We start from the raw sequence: 24880 nt of genomic DNA, 5'->3' as shown, positions 1-24880 counted from the left end.
TTGCAGACCTAGGGAGGCAGGGTGGTGGGGAAGCGGGGTGGGGGAACAGTGGCTGGCAGGGTCGGTGGGAGGTGGAGGGGGTGGGGGACAAGGAGCTTGGGGAGGTGGGGAGGTGGGCGGGGCAGGGGGAGGCAGGCACAGCGACTGCGAACCTAGGGAGGTGGGATGGTGGGGAGGCGGGCTGGGGGAACAGGGTGGTGGACGTGGTCGCCAGAGGTGGGGAGGGGTGGGGGACAGGGGCCCTGGGGAGGTGGGGAGGTGGGCAACTGGGAGACTCCTTCAGCACCGCGGACAGCGCCCGGGCCCAGAGGCTCCCGCTGCGCCAAGCCGCACAGACAGGGTCGCGGTTCCGAGGCACCCGGGCTTTGCGGGAGTTCTGAGCCCTCCTGGGGTTGCAGAGGAGGAGGGAAGAGGGTGGCCTGGACCACTCGGACTCCATCTCTGGCCTGGCGGTCGCCATGCTGCTGGAAACTGAGCTCAGGGGAGACCGAGATCGGCCGGGGGCCCCCATGGCCGCTGCCGTCTGCAGCTTCGGTGGGACTCCGGGTAAGGGCCCCTGCGAACCTATCGGCCTCCAGCCTGGGCAAGACGACCCCCAAGGGGAGAAACGGCTAGGATGGCAGAGTCAGGCAGAGGGACAGTGGGGAGAGAGGAAGCCGGACACAGCAGAGAAAGGAAGAGAGTTTGGAGAAACCACTGGGGGCGGGGGGGCGGTGGCACCCATGAGAGATGGGAACAGGAGCGAGGGATGCAAGTCTGAAAGATCCCATGGGCAGAGGGCCTGAAGTTCCCGGTGATGGCTTCAGAGGCCGTGGGCTGTTGTGGGGCGCCCCGAGAACAGAAGGGGCCTTGCAGACACTGCTGGGGGGGGAGGGATAGCTAGGAGTGGGGGGGCATCAGTTTCCTCCAGAGACCCCACACCCCTCAGCTCTCCCACACCGCCCAACAGGGCAGAACTGGGACCCCTGGGCGGGTCTCCCGCCTGAACCGCCCTCCCCAAGGGCCACTCGATCGCCATGGACATTAGAAAATAATGGAGGCATTGTTGGCAGGCCAGCCAGATGCTGAGCGTGTGGGGCCGCCACCTCCTGGACCCGCTGCCCGCCTGCCCCTTCCCCACTCGAACCCCACATGGTCTCTCTAGGCAGCTGACACTCCACGGCTGACATCCCAGGGCACCCAGCACCCACTCGGCTCCCCGGCTTGTGCACCTTGCCCTGTCCTCTGGGTAGCAGTGTCCTGTACAGGGAAAGGGTGCAGCGCTTGGCATGAGCCTTTGCTCAAAACCATGGCTCTGGGTCTGCTGGGATCCAGGAGGACGCTGGGCTTTTCCTGCCCACATCCTTCCAGTCTTGCCTCCTTGGTAAAGTGCACAGACCAGGCGAATGGAGGCGAGGATAGGAGCAGGGTGACGACTGTCCTTCACCATGGGACTCTCCCAGGTGGAGGGACCTGGAGGCTGGCAGAAACCTGCTCACCCCCATCACTGCCCGGCGCCCCTGCCCTCACCATGCCCCATGCTGCAATGGCCCCACACTGCTGTTTCTTAATTATTGGGGGGGGGGGTGGTGCTGGCCTGTAGTGCCCTCTGGGCAGGAGCAGCTGCCCTGGGGTAGGTGCGTCTCTCTATGTGCAAGCATGGGTGGTTCCTATGGGCTTACCCTTTGGATTGGGAACAAGATACTGGAAAATCGGGTGTGGGAGCTGCATTCTGTGCAAGCCGGTGTGTGGAGGGAAGTGTCCTTCCTGACCTGAGTCCTGGCCGCGTGTCTGGGCCCAGGACACGGGGTGTACCTGCTGAGAATCGCCCTTCTCTGGCCCATTCTGGTGGCAGTTCCCACGGTGGGGCCCAGAAGCTGGTCACAGCCAGGAGGTCTGAGGTCGTGTCTGGCTCCTGGTGGCTTTGCTGTGAGCCTTTGGACGCCACACTCACTCTCTCTGGGTCTCGGGTCGCGTTCTTGCCGTCACCAAGCCTCCCAGCCCCGGCTCTCAAGCGGCGGTGGGACGGGGCTCCCTCCCGGACCGTCCTCCCGGGACCCCCAGCCTGCCCGCACGCGTGCACGCCCGAGGCCAGGCCTCAGCCGGCGGCCCGCGGCGCGGGGCAGGAAGCTGCGGGGCCCGGGTAAGCGCCCGCGGGCAGCCCTGGCCCGGCTTCTCCCCTTACTGTCCCCGCCCTCCTCGGCCCGGCACTCGGTGGCTGGCGTCTGAGCACCCCGAGTCCCCTCGCAAAGGCGCGCAGAGCCGGCGGACGCCCGCTGCGTGTCTCAGCGACCCCCCGGCCCCGCCCCGCGCCGCGGCCCCGCCCCCCGGCCGCTCCGCCCTCCGCGCGGCCTGAGGCTCCGGGCCCCAGGGCGGCCCGCGGGCGCAGCGCCCAGCAGCGCGGGGAATAGCTCGGACACCGGCCTGGGGCCCCGGAAGCCGTGGCCTCCCCGGGCCCTGGGAAAGTTCGGGGCCGGAGAGCCGCGGCGCCAGGCGACTGGACCCATGGAGGCGCGCGGGGAGCTGGGCCCGGGCCGCGAGTCGGCGGGCGGCGACCTGCTGCTGGCGCTTCTGGCGCGAAGGGAGGATCTGCGCCGAGGTGGGTGCCCAGGCTTGAGCGGCTGCACGGGGAGACCCGGAGGTCCTCGCTCCTTTCCGGGCTTGGCCACGGAGGTGGCGGGAGACAGTGGACCCGGGCGGGCGTGGGTGCAAGGGCCCAGCACGTCCCCACCTGGGCGCCCCAGCAGCAAGTCAGCGTTGGGGCCCCTGGAGCCGTGTGGGTTGTGCGGTTGCAGCCCCGCACTGCTCAGGCCAGGGACTCCTTGGGGTCTCAGGACCGATTTAGGAAAGCCTCTCCCTTATCAGGAGAGTATGTGGAGAGCAACCGTGCGGCCCAGTGAACACCGGGCAAGAGGATCCCCGAGAGGGCCGACCCCACCCAGACCCTCCACACTTTCCAGGGAAGAGAGTCAGATGCAGGGGCCAGAGTGTAGCTGGAGCCCGTTCGCAGATGTCCCTAGTTGAGGTCTCCTCGTCTGCACCCACACGCACCTGCTCATTGACCCACTCCCAGGCTGGTCCTCAGGACCCGTCTACAGGAAAGACCCCAGCTTCCCTGCCGCACCAGTCCTGCCCCCGCCCCCCAGGCGCTTTGGTTCCTGAAGAAGAGCAATCGGCAATGTTCTCCTTGGGCTTCGACGCCCGCGGGACCACAGGATGGAGATGGAGGCGGGCCTGGCCGGGTGGGGAGTGGCAGGGACCGAGCAGGTGGGAACGAGGTTACATCCAGGCTGTGGGGTCCCTTCCGTCCCCTACTTATTTATTTATTTTTCCGACGGTTCCTGGGAGGGGTTGGCCACAGGGGCTGGGAGGAAAGGGTGGGAGGGCGGAGGGAGAGGGAGGGAGGGGAGGCGGGCTCCGATCGCGATCGCTCAGGAGAGCTGGCCCGGAACGGCGGGCGGGCGCGAGGCTCCACTGCGCCCCGCTGGTGCTGAGGGTAGGAGACCCCACCGAGGCTGGAGTCGCCATGCAGCGTAAGGCCCGGGTCGCAGGGCGCGGCGGGGGCGGCTTTTGCAGGACGCGGGGCAGGGGACAACTCCGCCGGGCGCTGTCCGGGCCACGGTGCTGAATCCGCACGCGCGGGCCTGTCCAGCCACCAGCTCTAGGCCGTCGCCGCCCGCGAGGGGGCCTGGGACCCGCGGCGGATCCCCACGCTCCGCGGGCACCGGGGCTGTGGTTTGGTCCGACGCGGGACCGCGTCCTTCGTGAGTTTCCTGCTGCTGCGCGAGGGAGGTCGATCGATCAGGGTTCTTTCAACCTGGGACCCAGGGAGGCCCTTCTCTGGTCCTCCCACCCACTGCGGGGCCGGCCTGGAGCCGGAGGGGTCTCTGGCGGGGAGGAGAGCACGGCCAGGTGGGTGCAGTGTTTGTGCAGGCTCCTGCTGCTGGCTCTCTCCTCTCCAGAAGACCTTTTCTAAATCAACAGGGAGACTCACCCCGTGAGCACCCTGCAAAGCCCCACATGGGCCAGTGCCTCCCACAAGCTGCCCCTCGAGTCTCCCCAGCCTCGTTCCCCCAGAGGCCTGCAGTCCCACGGTAGCAGAGCCAAGTGTCGGAGTAACTCTTGTCAGGCACCGACATTTGAGTGTGGTGACAGCGATCCAGTTGTCCAGTCCATGGACAAGGAGCCGCGAGGGCTCCCAGAGATGGGGAGGACACCAGCTTTTACCTGGGTGCCTGTGCGGGGCTGGGCAGCCAGGCTTCAACAAGGGATCTCCAGCTGCAAGGATGCTTAATTGCGCAAAAAAACAATGGAGACTGGGGGGTGGGTACCCCAGGACCTACATGTGCCTTGCCTCTGGGGGCTGGTAGAGAGCCCCTGGGGTGGGGTTTTCATCTGAGCTCAACGTGCACCCTTCGTGCTCACTGGGAACATTTTGCAGTTGACGGTACCTGGCCGAATGGAATGGCCGGGGCCCCTTCCTGCTCACGGGCACACTTCTAAACCTTTTGCAGTTTTCCCAAATTTCAACTGTGGGCCAGGCTGCGGACTTCGGTGCCATGCACTCCCGACATCTGGGAGCCAAGCGGCCACTCACTCAAGCTGGGGAGGAGGTTGTGCAGGGAAGGGGGTCTCCCGTGGCAGCCCTGGGCCCCGAGGACTGGAGTGGGAAGGGGACTCCAGGGCTGCGCTCAGTGCGGTGCCCCTGACCTCGGCGGCTCCTGGGCCTGCAGAGATCCCGCTGTGCGCCGGCTGCGACCAGCACATCCTGGACCGCTTCATCCTGAAGGCACTGGACCGCCACTGGCACAGCAGGTGTCTCAAGTGCACGGACTGCCACACGCCCCTGGCGGAGCGCTGCTTCAGCCGCGGGGAGAGCGTCTACTGCAAGGACGACTTCTTCAAGTGAGCGTGGCCGCGGGCCCTCGAGGGGAGGCCGGGGGCGCAGTCTGCTCCTGCGAGGCGGGCCCCTCCTGGGGTGGGGGGAAGCTCCACGGGCAGCCAGGCCTGGCCCAGCGCAGCAGCTAAATTCTCTCCAAGTAATTAATTTTGCAAATCATGGAAACGGTCGCTCAAAAAGACAACCCCAAGTTTGCAGAACTTGATTGGATTTACTCCCTCTTAATTTCGGTCTTGTTTTTGCCCTTAATGCTGGGGAGGGGGTGCTTTCCAGGCACGAGCCTCTGGGGTCTAAGGGACCTGCCCCAAGGATCCAGCATCCCCACCCGGCACCAAGGTCAGGGCGGCTCGGCTCCTCCCCGGGGCCTCTGGGTCCCTTCTCGGTGTTCTGCGCGACTCTTTGGGGGCTGCCCGGCCGGCGAATAGGGGCAGGGCCGGGGTGGGCTTCCCTCCTGAGCCGCCCTGCGCAGCGCCCCGCTCCTCGCTCTCCAACCCGCTCCGGGCGAAGGAACCGCCAGCGCCGTGCTGAGCCGCGCCCTGTGCGTCCCGCAGGCGATTCGGGACCAAGTGCTCCGCGTGCCAGCTGGGCATCCCGCCCACGCAGGTGGTGCGCCGCGCCCAGGACTTCGTGTACCACCTGCACTGTTTCGCCTGCGTCGTGTGCAAGCGGCAGCTGGCCACGGGGGACGAGTTCTACCTCATGGAAGACAGCCGGCTCGTGTGCAAGGCGGATTACGAGACGGCCAAGCAGCGCGGTCAGTGGGAGAGTCCACCCACTCTCCCTTCCCCGTCTGCAAAATGGGGCTGGGGTCCGTCCGGTAGGGGCGCTGAGGGATCCTCACGTCCAGCGCCCGCCGCAGCACGCTCGATAAGGGGCGCGAACCGAAGCGCCTTCCCTCCGGGCGGGGGGCCGGGCGGGTGGGGACGGTCCACGGAGCGCCTCCGGGGACGCCTGGCTCCGGGGCCTTAGCGGCCTCCTCACTCGGGACGCAGGGAGGTTGGTCTGAAACGTGTGGAGTTGAATTATCGCCCCAAACCCTTGACGGTGAAGATCCGGCCCTACCCACAGCCTTAGAACAAAGGGCAAGCCGGGGGAGGCGGGAGGGGGAGCGGGCCGCCTCGCAGCCGCCCCTCCGCCCCTACCGCAGCGTGGCCCCGCGCCCCGGCGGGGCGGGGGCCGTCGGGGGGCGGAGGGGCGCGGCCTCACCCCACCCCTCGCGGCGCAGAGGCGGAGGCCACGGCCAAGCGGCCGCGCACGACCATCACGGCCAAGCAGCTGGAGACGCTGAAGAGCGCCTACAACACGTCGCCCAAGCCGGCGCGCCACGTGCGCGAGCAGCTCTCGTCCGAGACCGGCCTGGACATGCGCGTCGTGCAGGTCAGCGCCCCGCGCCCGCCCCGCGCCCCGCCGCCCGGCCGCCCGCCGCTCACCCGCGCCCCCGCCCCCCGCCCCGCCGCAGGTGTGGTTCCAGAACCGCCGCGCCAAGGAAAAGCGGCTCAAGAAGGACGCGGGCCGGCAGCGCTGGGGCCAGTACTTCCGCAGCATGAAGCGCGCCCGCGGCGGCCCCAAGTCGGACAAGGACAGCGTCCAGGAGGAGGGGCAGGACAGCGACGCCGACGTCTCCTTCACGGGTACGGCGGGCGGCCGCCCCCCGAGGGCAGGGCGCAGCGGTCCGGCAGCCTGCAAATGTGAATCTCCCAGTCAGGGGCTGCCCTAGCCTTCCTTTCAACGCGTTCCTAGATTCCGGTGCCCCGTCCCCAAGGCCCGCGGTTTGGCCCCTGGGGCGCTCAGCTCTTCCCCTGGTGGAGGACAGCCCCCACGACCCACGTGTCCGTCAGCAGGCTTTCTGGCGGGGAAAGGGTCCAGACCATCTCTGTGGCTCCTGGCCCTTGCAATGATTTTTAGGAAAGTGGGCAGCACAGTTTTGGGGTAGGTGATAAAAAGTCCTGGCTGCCTGGAAGGGCGGGGCACCCCTGCTCTGTGGGATCTGATTATCTCATTCTCTGGTACCAGGGAGATCCCATACTTACCCCTTAATGACTATCTTCAGACAATTTGTGCAACAGACTCTCTGGCTGCATTGTGACCTTAGGCTACTCGCTCTGCCGCTCAGAGCCTCAATTAAGTTGTCTGCAAAATGGGAATGCTGGCCACCCTTCCCAAGGCAGCCTTGGGGGTTATCCTGCAACCCTGGGTCCTGACTGGCCTGTTGCTGGCCCTGATCCCGCCGGGGGATCCCACCATTCCGTAGACACCAGGTGGGACTGAGCTGAACAAACCCAACAAGCACAGAGGCAGAGCGCTGCGTAAGTTCTAAGAGCAGGAGAGGCTTGGGCTGGCCTATCCGGCGGCCGGCGGGAGCAGGTCACCCCTGAAGGAGGGGCGCTGGGGGCAGGAGGTGGAGGGGGGCGGGCACTGAGCGGCGCTGTCTGCTTCCATTGCAGATGAGCCAACCGTGGCCGAAATGGGCCCTGCCAACGGCCTCTACAGCAGCCTGGGGGAGCCCACCCCGGCCTTGGGCAGGCCCGCGGGAGCCCCAGGCAGCTTCCCGCTGGAGCACGGAGGCCTGGCCGGCCCGGAGCAGTACCGCGAGCTGCGCCCCGGCAGCCCCTACGGTGTCCCCCCATCACCAGCTGCCCTGCAGAGCCTCCCTGGCCCCCAGCCCCTTCTCTCCAGCTTAGTATACCCAGATGCCGGCTTGGGCCTGGTGCCCGCGGGGGCCCCAGGTGGGCCCCCGCCCATGAGGGTGCTGACAGGAAACGGACCCAGCTCCGACCTGTCCACAGGGAGCAGTGGGGGCTACCCCGACTTCCCTGCCAGCCCCGCCTCCTGGCTGGATGAGGTTGACCGCGGCCAGTTCTGACCGAGGCCCCCGGCTCCACCGAGCAGCGGACATGAGGGGTGTGGGCAGCGGCGCTGCCCCTGGCTGGGTGGCCCGGAGCGGCACTCCCCTCCTCTCCCGAAGCCCTGGGCCTCTGCAGGAAGCAGGTGGCATTGGCGGCAGCAGCGGAGGACACGATGAGGACCTCAGAGGAGGGCTCCTTCCTACGGAGCGCCCGGCCCGGCGCCCCTCCCTCGGGGGCAGAGGGACTCCAGCGGCTCCTGTCCGTGCCCTCTCTCTTCCTTGGGCACGGGGCCGCCGGCCCGGGGGCCGCCCAGCAAGCCTTGTCTTGTAAGCAGATTTCTCTCTTGATCGACCAGTTAACTGGACGCTTGCTGTTTCTGGACACGAAGTGTCACCCCCACGCAGGCTGGACCTTCACTCCAGCCTCGCTCCAGCCAAGGGCAGCAGTCTTCAGGCTGGAGGATGCTTTACTTTCTAAAACGAAAAACCACAGTACGAACCACGCCTTTATTTTCCAAGCTCCATCCGCCTGACGGAGCCCCACTTTAGGTCAGAGATGGGCCTCTTCTGTCCAGGCAGGAGGCCGCCGAGCAGAGACCACGCCCGTGTCCCTCTCGTCCCAACCCCCACCTCCCCCGGGAGCCTCCTCTCGGGTCTTCCCTGGGGGAGCTGGCTCTAGATCTTTCTGTTCTGGACTCTACCACCCGCCGGAGGAGACGCCACTGCCTGGGTGCCCTTCTCCAGGAGCGACGCGTTAAGGCCGTGGGGACCTCCCTCCGCGTCGACACCGAGTTTCCGTCCCCTCCCCCATCACAGCCGCCCCCAGGCCCTCCGAGTCCAGGCCACGCCCAGCCCGGCGATTTCCGTTGCCAAACAGCCTGGGGCCCTCCCTGTCGGCGCTGGCTCTAACTGCCTGAGGATTGGGCCGCCTCCTCCACCGGTCGCAGCGCTGCCGCCTGACCCAGACTCAGAGGCTGGCGGCGGGTGAGGCCCAGTCACCCCCGCAAACCTGCATCCCAAGCTACCTGTCGGTTCTGTGGACGTCGCGTGTTTTTTATTTACTCTCTGACCATCAGCTCTTTCCAAGACTTCAATAAATTTGTCAGTGACAGTCTAGAAGGTCCGGGTCTTTAGTGCGGCTGGGGATGCGCGGGCGCAGGGGGGCGTTGGGGGTGAGAGCGGTTCCCTGACAGCCGGAGGCCATCCTTGTCAGGAATGGCACCTGCTGTGAACCGGGCCCCTCTGTCTCTGGATCTTGGCCAAACTTCTGAACACCGGAAGGAGAGGTGGGAAAACCACCTGTCCAGCCTTGGGGGGAAGGCCGGCCCCTGGGAGAGGCAGGGGCTGGAGTGGCTGGGGGTGGGGGTGGCTGGAGTCAGCCGATCAGGAGATTCATGGCACATGGTCCCGGAGCTCTCGCCCACTTGGATTCCAATCCTAGCCATCTGCTAACTTGCTGTGTGACTCTGGGCAAGTGAGCTGCCCCTCTGAGCCCTGTTTTCCTCCTGTGAAGCGGAGACAGTCGTAGCAGCCCCTCCAAGGGGAGATGTAAGGAGAGAGTCCGTGCTTGGGGCCTCACCTCGCCCCTGGTGGTGAGTGCTCCCTGGAGGGGCGGTCGGGGCACCGAGGCGGGTGGGAGGATGAGCCTCCTGACGCTGGGAGGGAGGAGGGGCGCTCTCTAGGAGCTGGCTGGGAGGATTGTCGCCGGCAGCTCCAGGCTCACACGCCCCCACATCCAAGAGGCACTCAGGGCAGCCCTGGGGACCGGGGAATTGGGAGGCACTGGGAGGGGATTCGGGGCTGGGAGAAAGGGCCCCAAGGCCATTCCATCTGGGCCGCAACCAGGGAAGTCAGCCCTGTAGCAGGCGGACCGGACGGTGGCCCATTATTAGACAGCACCCGCTGAGAGCAAAGGCGTGGCGCCAGGGAGCGTGAGCGGTCCTGGATTGGCCTGGGGGATGGTGCTCAAAGGTCAGGCCCCCGCGGGGGTCGGGGAGGGGGATGGCTCGGGGGCTGGTGGGGCCGGGTCCTGGAGTGGTTGACCTCGCACTTCCTCCCGGGGGATAGGGAGCCCCCGGAAAGGAAAGCAGCCCTGTCCAATTTGCGATCCGGGGCCGAGCGGCGCAGGGGTGGATGCTGTGTGATCAGGCAGCCCTCGGGGGGGGGGGGGTGCGTATAAATCCTCAAGTCGACCCCCCCTCCCGCCTTGAGCCCCTCCCCCCAGGCCGCCTGGGACCTTTTAGGCGCTGACAGGTTAATAAAGTGCTAAGTGTCCCCACGGGGCCCTCCGCCTGTTGGCAGTTGCCCGCCGAGCTCGCTCCAGCTGGCGGTGCATCGATAATCCCAGAGCCAAGTGGGGGCGGCAGGCCGGGGGTGGGCAGCCTCTGAGACCCCTCGGGGCCCAGCCCAGCCCATGCGTGGGAAGCACGAGACCCTGGCCGGTGCGCTGGAGGGGACACACGAGATGTGCAGGCACCCAGCAGATGTGTTTGGCCATCAGACGCACAGCCGCCCTGCAGTGCTCGCTCGCGTACCCTCTCTGGCCTCGGTGTCCCCATCTGGACAGAGCAGCACCCGGGCAGAAACACAGCTCCACATCCCGAGGCCACAACGAAGCCCGCTCGTCGGGTATGTGTGGGTGTCCCCGTCTCCCCAGGAGGGGACCCCAGGGTCCTCGCCGGGACTGGCACACAGCGGGGAGGGGTGCGGAGGGCCGGAGGCGCTGCCCAGGACCCTGGCCGGCATTGCCAGTGGGCATCGGGGTGCCACCAGGCCGGGAGGCACCCGTGTGGGGACACCCTGTCGAGGATTCGGGACCCATTTGAACTTGCTAACCTTTTTCAGCGGGGGGTAGGACTTGTTAACTTTTGAACCCAGCGATGTATTAAATTATCAAATGTAAATGAGTGAATAATATAAATAATAATATTGACCAATACATAGAGGGTCTTCTCTCCTTTTAAATATCAAATTCACACAAGAGGCAAAAGTTCAAAGGACAGTCCCAAATCAAGGACAAGTCTCTCCCTGAGAGGAGGACACACCTGCTCCCCCTCCTGCTCATCTCCCTCCTCGCCCCCCACAAGCTGGCTTGTCTTGGGGGATTGGCCCCCCCAGGTGTGGACAGGAGGGGGTCCAAACCCTGGGGGCTTGCCTGGTTGAGTAGCGAGACTATAAATCAATGGGTTTTCAAAGGAATCAGTCTGGAGCGCTAAATCCCAGGGGCTGTAATGATCAATTCTTTAAGCCCATAATTGTTCAAATTACTCTGAGCAACATAAAACATTAATTTTAAGAAATTTAATAGAAAAAAGCTCTTTAAATCCACAACGAGATAAATGACACCCGGCATTGCGACCTTTTTCCATACCTTGGTGACATTGAATAATCTGAAAGTTATTTACATTTTCATTCTTCGTGGAAAATGTTGACAAGCTTTTGGCCGCCGTGGGCGAGGTGCGCGGCGGTGCGGAGGGCCCCCTCCCCCTAATTAATGGGGGAGCCACAGCTTCATAAAGCAGGATTTTCATCAGTCTGCCCGGGCGACCTGAGGGGGCGGCTCCCCCCCACCGGAGCTGATGCAACAAGGCTCATTTTTTACCATAAAAAGATTCCCTCCTGACCAGCGGAGCCCCTCTTGGCCGAACCCAATGGGAGACGAAGGAGCGGCTGTCGTGGGGAGCGTCGCGTGGATGGGGTCCGCGGCCAAACCTGAGAGGAAGCGACAGGTTCCACAAACCCCAGAGTCAGGGGTGCACGTGTGGGGTGGGTGTGCGCACGTGTGCGTGAGTGCATGTGGATGTGGGCGTGGGGGTCATCCCCGGGGAGGGGGCACAGCCCTCGAGCCCTCAACTCGATGTGTTCCCGAGGGACCGTCCGGGTGCGCCACCTCGGCCACGTTGCAGGACGTGACGGGTGGGGTGGCTGAGCTGTGGGCTGACGTCCGGGTGCGGAGCTGGGGCTTGGCTAGGTGCGGGAGGGAAGCTGTGTGACCTTGGGCAGTGGCTCAACCTCTCTGAGCCTGCACAGAGCAGCATCACGGCCTCCTTTCCAGGGTCACTGTGAGGGGAACAGGCTCCGCTGAAGGGCTGGGCAAAGCTGGGGATGCGACGAAACCACCTCCCTCAGGTTTTGAGGGCTAGCCCCACTGATGCAGAGGAAACAGCCCCCGAACTGCACCACCCCCCGGCTCTGTGCCCGCGTGCCTTCTTCCCGAACTTGTAGGTCTCAGTCGCTGTGAGGGAAGCAGGGCTTGTGTTCACAGGTTCTGGGGGCTCTGGCATCCTCCCCACTTATGAACGGGGCACCCAGGTCTAGGTGTCCTCTGAGCCAGGTGCTGGGGTGGGGGGCCCAGACAGGGCGGCAGGAGTGGCTCAAGCCCACCTGTCCCGCTCCAGCCAGTGTCTGCATCCTCGGGTGGGCAGGCAGGAGGCAGCGTGGGGACCTGCTGGGGGAGGTCATGTGCTCAAGGTGATTGGTCTGGGAAGACCCCAACCCAGAGCAGTCCCCAGTCCCTGAGAGGTCCCCATCCCAGAAGGTTCCCCCAAACCTGAGAGGTCCCCTGTCCAGAGGGATCCCCTTCCCTGAGGGGTCTCCTCTCCCTGAGGGATCTCCCATCCCAGAAGGTTCCCCCAAAGCTGAGTGGTCCGCTATCCAGAGGGGTCCCCCATCCTTGAGGGCTGTCCCACCCCCAAACCTGAAGGCAGCCATCATTCTGCCCCCCATGTCCGTGGCCGTCAGCTGTGGGCCAAGAGGTGACTCAGTGCCTCTCTCTGCACGCCGTCTCCCTCATCTGTGATGGGGTGATCTGGTCAACAGCATCACTGGTCTCCGGGGAAATCTCATCAGAACCACGTAAGATGCCACCTGACACCCACGGATGGCGACAAGACGAGACAAACCAGATACTAACAAGTGCTCGTGGGGCCTTGGAGAAACCGAGGCCGTCGGGCTGCTGCTGGGGCTCTAAGATGCCGCCGCCGTGGGCACCAGCCTGGTACCGCGTGGCCGGCGACTCCACTCGTGGGTGCGCACCCGAGGGACGGAACACAGGGACCCAGATACCCGGACACGAATGTTCAGAGCGGCACAGGAACCGAACGGTGGAAACAGCCCAGATGTCCATCAATGAATAAACCGATAAAAACCTGGGGCCCATCCGTGCCGTGGGAAAGCACGCAACCATAACACGGAGCGACGCGCATGAGTCCCGCGCCACGGCTGGACGAGCCTGGGAACGTCACTCTGGCTGAAAGCCACCGGACACGGGAGGCCGCGTGTTATATGATCCTCTTGATAGAAAATGTCCAGAGCGGGCAAATTCAGAGACAGAGAAGATTCGTGGGGGTGGGGGTGGGGGTGGGGGTGTAGCAAGTGACTGCTAATGGGTCCGGGCGGGACTCTGTGAGGTGCTGGAAACGTCCGGAGCCAGGCGGAGGGTGCGCACCCCTCACGCGTTGTGGCTGAGTTTACGTGCGTGTCACCTCGGGCAGCAAACAGGAAATCCCGCAATAACGGTGGGAGGACCCCCACTGCTGGGTCACAGATCCCAGCGTCAACGCCCCCCACCCCAATGTGGCCCTCTCCTGACAAGGCCCTGGAAACCGCCCCACCCGGGAGACCCTTGCCACGGAGGAGTGCGCGGAGGGTCCACGGCCCTGCTGGCGCCCGCGGGGAGGACCGTGCGTCTGGTCCCAGCCTGCAAGGCGGCGGGGCGGGACTGGCAGCAGAGGGACCCTCCCCAGCTGAGCACAGCTGGCCAGGACCTCGCTGCCCCCTCCCCGGGAAAGGGCTTGTGTCCAGGGAGGCTTGACTTGGGGGCTGAGCAGAGAAATGCATTTCCAGCCCCAAGACCCACTGCCCCCTGGCCTGGTGGTCATCTACAAAGTGTCTCCGTCCTGCCCCCCAGCCTAAAGCTCCACAAGAGACCCCTGACCATTGTCCCCGGGCCAGCCCGCCCTGACCACCAGCTTTGTTTGAGCTCCAGAAAGGGCAGAGGTCGAGACCCGTGATGTTTCAGGGTGACAGGGTGACACACACCCTCTCCACAGGCCCCCCACCCTCATTTTCTTTCTGTGCTGAGAGAACAATGCTCGTCGCAGACAAGGCGGGTGCGTCTGCACTCTGGAGAGGCTCCCCTCGGCCTCCCTGGAGGGCAGGAGGCGGACCGGCCAGCCACCACCAGCTCCGAGCTGCGGGGGTGGGGGGCACCCCCATGATGGCTGGCAGGGCAGAAAGGGACCAGGTCCCCTGAGCCCCACCGTCGCTGGCACCTCGTGTGGCCCGACTTCTTGGGATGGGGCAGCCGCCCCGCCCCAGGGCCCTGGCACCCAGCGTGGGGTTTGGGGAGGACACCCCTGACCGCTTCCCCAGTAGCCAGGCCCGTCGTGGGGCCTGCCTTGGGGCCTGGTGCTGCGTGTGAATCTCCCAGGCTTCCAGAAGATTCCTCCTCAGCCACCTCAGCCAGAAACCCGTCTGCAGTTTACAGCCAAGACCCCCACCAGGCCTTTCCTGGGGGAGGGGGCTGCGGCTCCTCTCTCCCGGACAAATGTTTCCTTCAGCGCTCCGGCTAATCTCTCGAATGACAAGGTTTAAAATTTAATTAGCAAGTTCCTCTTATGCAAACCCTCCTCATTAAACTAAGTGTCCCATTAGTTAAAATGAAGTCCCGTGGGGGCTGGATGTGGACCTAGGGCTCCTGCTGGGTGTGGAGCCTCGGGCTGACCAGCCCGTGGTAACTCGGGGTGGGTGGGGGGGCGGCTCCCCCCCCAGTCCTTCAGGTGACACGCCAGGCGTCAGGACCCGGAGGGAGGGGCCGTGGGCTGGGGGTGGGGCCAGGGCGCCGCCCGCAGGGCCCAGAGATGACTGTGCGGATCTCTGCCGCCTCCATGCCTGTGGGGCCGCCGGGACCCCCATCCCATCTCCAGGCCTGGGCTGGCCTGGCCGCGGGGAGGCCGCTCTCAGCGTTGAGAAAGTAACGTGTGTGGCTTCTCTTTTCGTCACAAAAGTGATGTTGATGCTCCTTGGAGAAAACGTGGCAACCTTACAGGACCCCTCCCCCCACCGTTAACTCTAACCAAGAAGCCACCTTGGAGTTGCTCTTACACCTGCTCCCTCGGCCTGTGCCCACCGGCTCCGTAAGCCACGTCGTCCTCATTTTGTGTCACTCCGAGGCCATTTCCTGGGCCGCCGAATGTCCCTCGAGATGCATTCTGCTGGTGGCCTTACCTGAGGTCTGGCTCTTTGGCCCCTCGCGTGGTTTCTGCTCGGCTCCTGGGGACGTCAGCTCCAGGCACGCGGGGACCCGGTCCAGCCTGGGCAGGTCGGCCACTCGCCTGCCCCTTCCCCCATGCCCCAGAGTCTGGAGCTGTCTGACCAGGACCCACCTGGTCCTGGGGAAGGGTCAGCATCTTTCCTCTCCAGGGGCATCTTCCTGACCAAAGGGAACAACCCCTGTGTTGCCTTCCTCTTCTTTTCTGGAATGTTCCGTGCCAAGGCCACTCCCCATCCCCTGTCCTTAAGTCCCCCTGTCTCTGATGGGGCTCAAGCGCAGTCTGGGAATCCATGGTCACCTTCGTGGCTCCCACCCCAGCCCCAGCTCTCTCCCCCTCCCCCGAGGGTTCCTGGCTTGAGAATGTAGAGTTTCTCAAACTGTAGCCAAGGGGCGACTGCTCTCAGAGGCTCCTGGGGGCTCCCCACAAGTCCTTAAAAGCCTGTGTTCCTGGCGGTGGGCCCGGGGCCAGCGAGGGGAGGCGCCCATCCCATCGGGCGGGTGTGCATCCGGGTCAGAGACTGGCAGTTCTCAGCCTGGCATCTCCGGAGCGTGGATGCCGACCAGGCTGGAGGACCCTGGGGGGACAGCTGGCTGAGGGTGGACACCAAGAGGCGCTTCCAGCCCCCAGGGAAGCTGGAGCACCAGTCCCATCCTCACCCAGAGCCCTGCCCACCTATCCTTTGCCCTGGCCTCGCCCCCTCGGGGGCCTCTCGTGCTGCCCCCCCCAACACCTGTCCACAGGCCAGGACTGCCTTCTCCTCCGGCTGGCTGGCGGTCCCTCCCTCCCCAAGCCCAGCCACGCAGGCCTACCCCGCCCTTCGGCCCCATGAGCTGGAAGACACCCGATGGGCCTGGAGGTTCGCACCCACCCCCGTGGCTCGCACCCCCCACCCCTACATCTGGCCATCCTTCTCGTCCATCTGGCCCTTTGTGCGTGGGCCACAGGCGGGTGGGCAGGCACTCCACGAGGGTCCAGGAGGGCCGCGGCCCGCCTCCCCCAAGGGGCCCAGCCGGCCCGCCTCCTGTCACTGTCCTTCAGCAAACCCTCTGAGGAATTTCTCAGTGGAGCTGTCTCCTGATTTCTCATGGCTGGGGATGAGAGGGGTTCACGCGCCCAGGGTCGGCGGAGGGGGGGGCACAGTGGGGGATGGGGAGCTGAGCGGGGGGGGGGGGGGGCCCTGCTGTCTCCAGCCCCCTGCTGGTCGACCCAAATCCAAACTGTCCCTCAGTGACACGGTGGCATTTGCAAAGCCCCACCCCCCGCCCTGCCCATGGTATTTTGCAAAAGGAACCCCAAACAACTTGTTCTCTTAGGAGTGGGCACAAGCTAACTCAGGAGCAGGCAGAACCACTCGTGGGATTTAGGGGGGGCTGCATATTTGTGGCTTCCTGTTTTTGTCTGGGTCAAAATAACTCGGCCCATTAGTTTTTGATTCCGACTAAACTGTTTAAATAACCGGTTTCAGCTTTTAGGCCGATCTCTTATTAACTCTGTAAGCTCTTGGAAATACGAGAAGACAGCTCTCCACGTCTGTCCGCGTAGGGTGTGTTTTAGACACGGACAACCTGGGCCTGAGGGACCTTCCCTTTGTGTCCGTGGCTGAAGTGGCTTTAAGTATTTAAGTATTTAAGGGAGTTTAATTGAGTCGTAGAAGTTCCTGGACATCGCTCTTAGAGTTTGCTAAGCTCTGTCAGTGAATCGTATTTGTAAACTAAAATTTAGAACTTAGGAAACAACACGAGTTTCGAGTTAATTGAATTTCTGAAAAACCAAAGTAATTACACTGAATACTCTTTTTTTTTTGTTTTTTTAAAGAGAGAGCACAAGCAGAGGGAGAGGGAGAAGCAGACTCCCCACTGAGTAGGGAGCCCGATGTGGGGCTCGATTCCAGGACCCTGGGAGCATGACCTGAGCCGAAGGCAGACGCTTAACCGACTGAGCCAACCAGGCGTCCCTGAATACTCTTCTTTTTATGCTAAAAAAAAAAAAGGAATTTTCTAGAGCACAGAATACTTAACAAATTAAATCTTTGTTGTCCAACTTCACACTGGGCCGTTGCGTCCTCTGGGTGGTCAGAACCCCCGTCCTCGCCCACCCCTCCTCTCGTGCATCCCCCGAAGAGAGGTGTTCGAGTCTAACCCCCGGGATACATGAAGGGGACCTGCTGTGGAAAAGGTCTTTGCAGATGTAATTGAGTGAAGATGAGGTCATAGTAGGTTGGGGTGGGTCCTAATCCAGTGACTGGTGTCTCCAGAAGGGAGTGATCAAGGAGACACACGGGAATACGGCCGTGCGAAGACAGAGGCAGAGATGGGTGGCGCTGGGACAGGCCGGGGGAGGGGGCCGTCAGGATCCCGGGCACCACCAGAGGCCGGAGGGAGGCCTGGGGCAGACCCTCCTCGGAGCCTGCAGCGGAGCGAGCCTGCCCACACCTTGATTTCGGACAGTGGCCTCCACAGGCGGGAGAGAATACGGGTGTTTGAAGCTGGCGCGTCTGTAATACTTTGCTATGGTAGCCCCCCAGGCCTGCCACCCGGTGCTGATACCAGCCCCGTGATGTGATGTGGGTCCCTCGGGTCCCTGCCATGCGCAGGGCACAGGGTGAGCGGGAGTCTGTGGGACCTGAGAGAGTCAGCGGGGCACCTGCAGGGGTCCCAGTCTTCCAGGGGCCTGGCCCTTCCTTCCGTGGCCTGCCCACGCCAGCTGGGCCTGTCCTTCCCTCCCGGGCTGCCCCCGGTAGCCGCACAGCCTGTGGGCATCTGCAGGTTCAGCCTGCAGCCCAGTGGTGCCCCGAGTCTTCCAGGGCCTATTTATAGGCTGAGGGGGTGGGGAGCAAGCACGTTGGCTGACCCTCCCCCCACAAAGGCCCCCGCGACCCTGCCTGGCCCTCCCCAATCTGCCAATATTAGAAAGGATTTGTGTCCCCGATAAATAATGCAAAGTTAAATTACATCCGCTCTGGCTTAAATTTTCATATTCCTATTTCTCATCTCCATAAAGAAATTCTGCTCGTGGGCCTCCCAGGGTGGCCTCTGTCAGCTGCCAGGAAGCTCCTAATGAAATTGCTCCTCCGGGGGGGGCGGCCGGGCAGGGGGTGGGGGCAGCCCCCTGCCGGGGGAAAAGGTAAAAGGCCGGAGTTCAAATTATTTATCTCCCTAATAACGTAACCGATCGCAGGCATCGAGCGGCCTCGAGCTAGGGCAGGCGGGTGATGCATGAGGAGGCGGGCTGGGGAGGCGTGGGATCTTCCCGGGAGTGACCCCACCACAAGGGCACAGCAAGGACAGGCCTTAGAGATGGTTGCAGAGTGGGGATCCCCCCACAGCCAGGGAGAGGTGGGGCCAGCGGGGCTCAGGGAGTGAGCATGACCCACACGCCCTTGAGAAAATGCAGGAGGAACGGGGCACAGACGCTTCCTTGGGGTCTCGGCCCCTTTTGCCGTAGCTGAAGTCAGGGGCTGGCTTTTGCCCACTTTCTAGTGGTTTTCCCAGACCTGGGACAAAGCAGGTACTTGGAAAATGTTGGGTGCACGGTGTTGCCCACTGAGGGACCTCCCAGGGGTACAGGCAGGAGGGGAGACCCTGGGCTTGCCCCGGGGCGGGGGCCAAGGGGCCAGATGGAATGAACTGGAATCCCAGGCAGGATGGGGAGAGGCCCCTGCGGGCTGACATCCTTGAGAGTGCCAGGCAGGGGGCTGCGGATGGCCTTGAAGGACCAGGGGGAGAAGGAGTTCCCCACCTAGGGAGCAGCCCTGGGAGGAAGGGCATGTGGCCAGAGTTTGGGAAGGAAGCAGCCAGGCCTGGGAAGCCCCCAAACCAAGACAAAGATCTGCAGCTAGAATTTAAATCCCCGGTTACCACTGCAAGGAAGGGGGCGCCCACCTTGTGCGCCCTTCCAGACTGCAGGGTCCTCCAGCATCGGACCTCCGTGCGCCCCTCCGCTCCGTGAATTGCGTCACTGGAGCAGGACCAGGGTCCCCGGCTGGTTCACCCAGGCCCTGGTGGCCGTCCCCTGGGTCCCCTACCTCCAGAGGGGTCAAGGTGAGCCCTTGCCTGGCTGAGTGCTGCAGCCTCGCTGTCCTGCATCTTGGCCCCACACCCCACTTTCCCTCCCACCCGGGTCCAACACCCCAGGTTGGAGAGCCCCAGACCCTGGTTGGACAAGGCAGCATGGCCCGGGTTTCCTGCCTCCCTCTCTGCCTGCCGCACCCCACCCCCCGTATTTATGGCCACTTAATCTGTGTGAGCGGCCAGCCCTAATATATCTCCAAGTATTGATCAGCTTTAGGCTGATAGAAGTTCAAGCTCACAGGGCCTCGCTCTTTGACCCCCAAATAGGGTATGAATCTCAATCGAATAGACTGATATTCGCACATGGCTTCTACCCCGGGCTAGAGGCTGCAGGGAAAATCAATGGAGAGTACTAATGACTCACGATTTATAGAACACCTGCCATTTTAATATTAGAATAAATGTTATATTGCAAAGGGAGGGGACACAGGGGGTCTCAGGGAAAATATTTCTTAGAGAGCCTTTTCTGCTGGAAAATGATGTGCGTGGAATTTTATGAAGTCAAATTTATAGACCTCATTTAGGCTTATAATTTAAAACTGCTTATGAGAAAGACATTAAGTAGAGTGCTGGGGTGGGGGGGGGCAGGGGCTGGATGAGTGGGTGGTCCCAGAGCTGGAGGTGGGGGGAAGCTGCAGGGAGGGGGTCCAGGGTGCCAGGGTGGGGCTCCGCCAGGGCCTGAGCAGCTGGGCATCTCGGGGAGGCAGTGGGCAGGGCAGGATTAGTCCAGGGCAGGGGCCAGCGGTGGGGGGTGGCACCGGGGAGTCTTCGCTGCGGGGCGGCAGGCCTGACCCAAGAAGGTGAGTCTCCCCGCAGGTATCCACATCACCCCAGGCGAAGCCGGGCACGTGTGTGCATGTGTGTGCACTCCACATGCTCGCGGGGCACTGCCTGTCCCCACGCCGTGCCCACGTGCACACCCCCCTCCCCGCTCTTCCGCAGCCTCTCCTCCACCTCCTCCTCGAGAACCACTTCTCTGATTTCCCTGCTGAAGAAAATTCTCGGTCCCAACTTCCCACCCCTACAGGGGCTCCAAGTCCCCTGTGTCCTGGGCTAGGTGAAGGTCAAAGGGATCCCCTAAACTTTGTCATTTAGATAAACTCTGCTGGGTGCCTGGGGGGCGGATGGGCACCACTGTCTGGTAGAAGTGGGCTCGGGCCCAGCAGGGCTTCGCTGTCCGGTCTGATACGAAGGCAAGAGGCAGCCACTCCCCTCCCGCGCCCCCCGCGCCCCCCGCCCCGTGGCAGCCTGACCCCCAGGCAGAGGCAGGCCCTGGGTATGGAGGAGAGGACCGGGAGGCCCAACCCAGCTGGCACGGCCCCTCCGAGGGTCTGTGTGTCTGATGGAGACCGCTGGGGTCACCTGTGGCTGAGCAAATGCTTTCCCTCTGGGCCTCAGTTTCCCCAGCTGTGTCTGGAGGGCTTCCTCGGACCCTGGCCTGATTCCGCACAGTCCCTGCCAGGAACATGCCCGCCCACGAGGCCTGGCCTTGGGGATCTGGCATTTCTGGAGGAGGGCTGGACGGGGCAGGGATTAGCCTTTTCCTAAGCTGTATCCTCTTCCCCAGGACGCCCCTCCAGGTGTGGGGCTCCTCGCTGAGAGCTGGGGAGACAGCTTTTTGGACGCAAACCTTCCTCCACCCCCATCCAGAATTGCTGCCTTCCCTGCCAGGCTCTCGGGCAGGGCCGGCAGGTCCCCACCGCGCTTTCCCCAGCGCGAGGTGACGACTCACTCTCCTTCGTAAGCTCCTTGCACACTGCCCATGGCGCCCACTGTGGGATGGGCATATTTTACATTTCCGACTTTATTAAAGGAGTGTGTGGAGCTTGGGAATGCTGCCTTCTCTCGGTGGTCAATTCTGCTTCTGGAGGCCATAAATCTCCAGGCCTATGATTTGTGACTCCGCACTCCCGATAAATTAAATCTTTCTTGATGAAAAGGTTGGAGCTCCCAGCTCTGCTTCAGGTCACTGTGCTTGTCCAGAGTGAGTGGTGAGGGGCCCCGGGCGGGGCTCCCCGCTGCCCCCCACCAGCTGCCTGCCCACAGCGGGGAGCGGGGAGCGGAGAGGTGGGGGGGCCAGCCAGGCAGCCGGGCAGAGGGGACGCGGCTCCCTGGCAGAGCCCGGCCCTCGGTGACGCCTTGCTGCCAGACGCGCAGCCGGCTCCCTCCGGATCCTCAGCTGCCAGTGGGCATTTTAGCTCTTGGTCTAAAATGTCTGCAGATCTCCAGAGGAAGAAGAACAAAGCCGTTCTTGCTTTTCTCAGAGGGCAGGGTCGCAGGGGACCAGGCCTGTGCAGGGAGACCTGCGGGCATTGCCCAGGCCCTATCCTGCGGGCTAGCCTTGGGCAGTTCCAGAACCGACTTCTGGGGACCTTCCCTGCTGGGGCCTGGGGGGCAGGGGTCAGACCACTGGGCTCCTGGGTCCAGCTTCTCGAGCCACACCTCCCCCACATCCTCTGAGCCGAGGTCCCTAACCTGGGAGCTAAGACGGGCCACCGACTCCTGGCCCAGCGCCGCACACACATGCTGAGCTCTGGGCCACCGCTAGCCGCCCGTCGGGCTGGGACCGACGACTGCCCTAACTTCCTCTGAACACAGACGGCTGGACCTGAATGCCAGGCTCCTGCACAGTGGCTTCTAGAAGCAGTGAGGAAAGCATTATCCCTCCAGCCCGCTCTGGGCCGACGTTGGAGGTCTGCGCCAGGGACGACCGGACCCTGGGCACGAGGTGGCCAGCGTCCCGTCGGAACAAGCCTCTGACCCCAGAAGGGTTTGAAAGCCGTTCACAGAATCATCCAGGACTTTAGACCCGCTCTTGGAATACGGTGCAGGTCTGTCTCAGAAACCAAAAGGAATGAGGTCTGCATTTTGGAACAAAAAGATTTATGGCCGCGGTTAAGAGTTGATCCCAGGGAAAGTGCTGGAGGAATTGCTCTGCCACGGAACAGAATCTCCCAGAGCCCAGCAAACCGGGCCAAAGTCCACACAGCAGCCGGAGCTCGGGTTTCAGGGTTTCAGGGTGGTGTCTGGGAGCCCACATTCCTGCCCGGCAGGGGCTTAGTCTCTGGCACCCGACACAAAAGCCCTAACCCCAGGCTTCCTGGGGCTCCATTATGCTGATGAAGCTCTCAGGCCTTTTTGGCTGATTGCTTTTGGGAGAGCTGCCCATCTGGGGGGCCGCTGGGAAGTCCCATCTGGGAGGGGTGGGGGGCCATCCCGGGTCAGCGCCGACTGGTGAGGGGAGGCCCATTTGAACACCAGTAACTCTCCGGACTAAACACAGGTGTGCCTTAGCCCCCTGGGCCCCCCCGAGCCGCCAGAGCTGAGCTCAGGGAGGAAAGGGGGGGCAGGAAGTGGCCTGGCAAGGATCCAGGGACCTTTGGGTCCAACATCCTGGGGGCTCAGTTTCCTGCCCAGTGAGGAGGGTCTATCACTGGGCTTCTGGGCCCCCGGCCCCGGGCACGGCTGCTTCGCTGGACAGACTGTGGGTGAAACTGAGACCGGCAGCAAGACCACAGCTGCCAGGCTAGCCCACGAGGCTTTGGGCTTTGGGCTCCTGGCGGTCGGAGGCATGTTCAGAAAGGTGCCCCCGGAAAGGCCCCCCCGCCGCTTGCCCAGGTGTCTGTTCACACCTGCCACCTCACTGCCCCGGACCCTCAGGTCTGCCCCTCCCGCAGGGAGCTCGCAGTCAGGGCGGGCGGACCAGCCAGGGGGCAGCCCAAGGCCCAGTCCCTCACAGCCCAGCTCACCCATCCCCACCCGGCCCCCAATGCCTTGGCTCCTTTCTGACTCTCTGGCCTCAGGGCCTTTGTACCTGCTCTGTCCTCTGCCTGGCTCACCCTTCTACATTGGCTCCCTGGACACCTTGCATGTGGCTCACACCACTTGGGGTCACTGTGGTGGGGCCCGACCTGCGTGCTGGGTCGCTGGGTCAGGCCAGAGCGGGAGAACCTGGGGCCAGTGGAGGGGGTGAGAGGTGGAGGGGGCTGGCGGTGGGATTCAGGGCACGCTGCTCCAAAATGCCATCCCCGGGCATATCGAAGACTTGAAGCTGATGGAATCTCTCCCCAAATCTGTCCTGAAACCCTCCTGTGAGAGGCAGTCTCCCCACACCCGGGGGATAGGAGCACCCTTATCTCCAAAGGCAGGGGGGACCCAGGGCAGAACCGGGACAAGCAGGCCTCGCTCAGCAGTCCCCAGGTCACCCCGCTGCCCCCACACTGCTTGACCTGTCGTGCTCCTCCAGGACGGAACTAAAGATGCACGCGTGTGCTTTTCTTCTGTTCATCTGTGTTTATCAGTTTACCTCTCAGACCTGCCAGGGATGCTAAGAGGGTCGAGGAAACTTCTTGCTCCCGTGTGCTGGCGTGGGTCAGGTGTGGAGCCGGATTCCAGGGGCGACAAGGGGCACAGATGCTCAGCTCTGGGGCCACACGCCCCTGGGACTGTGTCAGTGGCCTGGCCCCTGTAACGGTGACCACAGATCGGGGAGCTTCACACAACAGGAACCTACTCTCTCCCGATTCTTGAGCCTCAGTCCCAAACCAAGATGTCCGCAGGGCCGCCCTCCCTCCAGCCACTGTAGAGGAGGGGTCCTGCTCGCCTCTCCTAGCTCCTGGTGGCCCCAGGTGTCTCTTGGGCCATCGCCACATCGCCCCAAGTCTCTGCCTCCTTCACACGGCTTCTGCTCTGAGCCTGCCCCTCTCCCCTTCTTACGAGAACCCCGGTTTTTGGATGTAGGGCCCACTCTAACGCAGGAGGATCTTGTCTCTGAGATCCCTGGGTCTGCCCCTCACTGGTTGACCATGAGCGCCGGCCAGCCTCCGTGCCTCCACGCGTCCCTCTGTAAGGTGGATGTGACCATCCTCACTTAGAGAATCGGCAGCCTCTAAGAGGCTCCCTGACCACCTGCTTGAACTTTGGACTGAGAGCAAAGTCCCTGACAGCCAGGCGGGCCCAGGATTCGAAGGCCTTGGGGCCAAGCTGAGAGCTTTCCTGCTCTCCCAAGTGAAGCATCTGGGCCTCAAAGAGGTGTCTCCGAACGTCTGTGCCCAGCTGGAGGGGGACCATTGATTCAGGTGCGTTTCTAGCAATTTCTGACTATCAAGGCATCGGTCTGTGGGGAATGGATGGTTTTGGGTCAGCAATGATTGGCCCAGGAGGGGTGTGCTGGTCACCTCTCTGGGTCACTACAGGGGCCCCGGCAGCCTCTGTCCACTGAAGCCTGTGGGCCTGAGGTCCGGGAGCCCCTGCTCTGGCTGCCCACCCTGCTCTCACATGCTGGGTTTGGACAGAGGACCGAAGGCTTGCTCGGGCCCTGCTGTTCACCAACCACCTCTTCCAACAGTGCTGGCAGGGGGGTCCCAGCCCCCATCCCGCACACCCTCATGCCGGCACGTGGGGGCTCCCCAACCTGGACACTATTACCACCAGCAACAGTCATGGCTACCAGCCGCTGGCGGGACCCTGCCAGGCACCAAGGGAAGATGACTCTGGACATCTTAGTGGATCCTTGTAGCCATTGATGCAACGGGGCCCATCACCGACTTAAAGATGAGTAAACTGAGCCTCCCAGAAATGACATCACTCAAACTCACAGGATCTTCAGGGGCTGGGGGCAGGGCACCAGGCCCAAGGCCACTTCCAGCTGATGTCAAAGGCTTGCTGTTCCCCTCCCCTTCATCTCCCACATCCACATCTTGAAGTTTTCCAGCAGAACGGGAACCCCCAGAGGCCCCCACCAGCCTCCCCAGAACAGCCTCTGAGGCTGGGGGTGGAGGGAAACAGGCTCCAGGGCCCCATGAACACTGTG

The 24880-nt window shown here is 63.4% G+C and overlaps 2 protein-coding genes across 3 annotated transcripts in view; both read left to right on the top strand.

Moving 5' to 3' along the window:
* UBAC1 (UBA domain containing 1) overlaps positions 1-24880 on the top strand; it is a 224698-nt gene that overhangs the window by 26109 nt on the left and 173709 nt on the right. The gene's annotated exons all lie outside the window — the stretch shown is intronic.
* LHX3 (LIM homeobox 3) lies at positions 459-7742 on the top strand. 2 transcript variants are annotated; one of them, XM_081802651.1, is made up of 6 exons: positions 459-546; positions 4713-4884; positions 5431-5633; positions 6105-6256; positions 6339-6510; positions 7324-7742. In XM_081802651.1, the coding sequence occupies exons 1-6, from the start codon at positions 459-461 to the stop codon at positions 7740-7742; spliced, it is 1206 nt and encodes a 401-aa protein (XP_081658777.1). The 2 variants fall into 2 exon arrangements, with proteins under 2 accessions (XP_081658777.1, XP_081658776.1); XM_081802650.1 differs by lacking the exon at positions 459-546 and adding an exon at positions 2485-2578.

The sequence above is a fragment of the Leptonychotes weddellii genome, chromosome 14, assembly GCF_054177405.1.
Source record: "Leptonychotes weddellii isolate Sample4059 chromosome 14, ASM5417740v2, whole genome shotgun sequence".
In the NCBI taxonomy this organism is placed as follows: Eukaryota; Metazoa; Chordata; class Mammalia; order Carnivora; family Phocidae; genus Leptonychotes; species Leptonychotes weddellii.
This window is presented reverse-complemented; position numbering and strand designations above follow the sequence as displayed.

Bases quoted from the DNA above. Each gene is read 5' to 3' on its own strand.
- LHX3 (XM_081802650.1), top strand. From the start codon at position 2,485: ATGGAGGCGCGCGGGGAGCTGGGCCCGGGCCGCGAGTCGGCGGGCGGC. The intron at 2,579-4,712 runs GTGGGTGCCCAG...CTGGGCCTGCAG, and splicing joins AAGGGAGGATCTGCGCCGAG to AGATCCCGCTGTGCGCCGGC. The intron at 6,257-6,338 runs GTCAGCGCCCCG...GCCCCGCCGCAG, and splicing joins TGGACATGCGCGTCGTGCAG to GTGTGGTTCCAGAACCGCCG.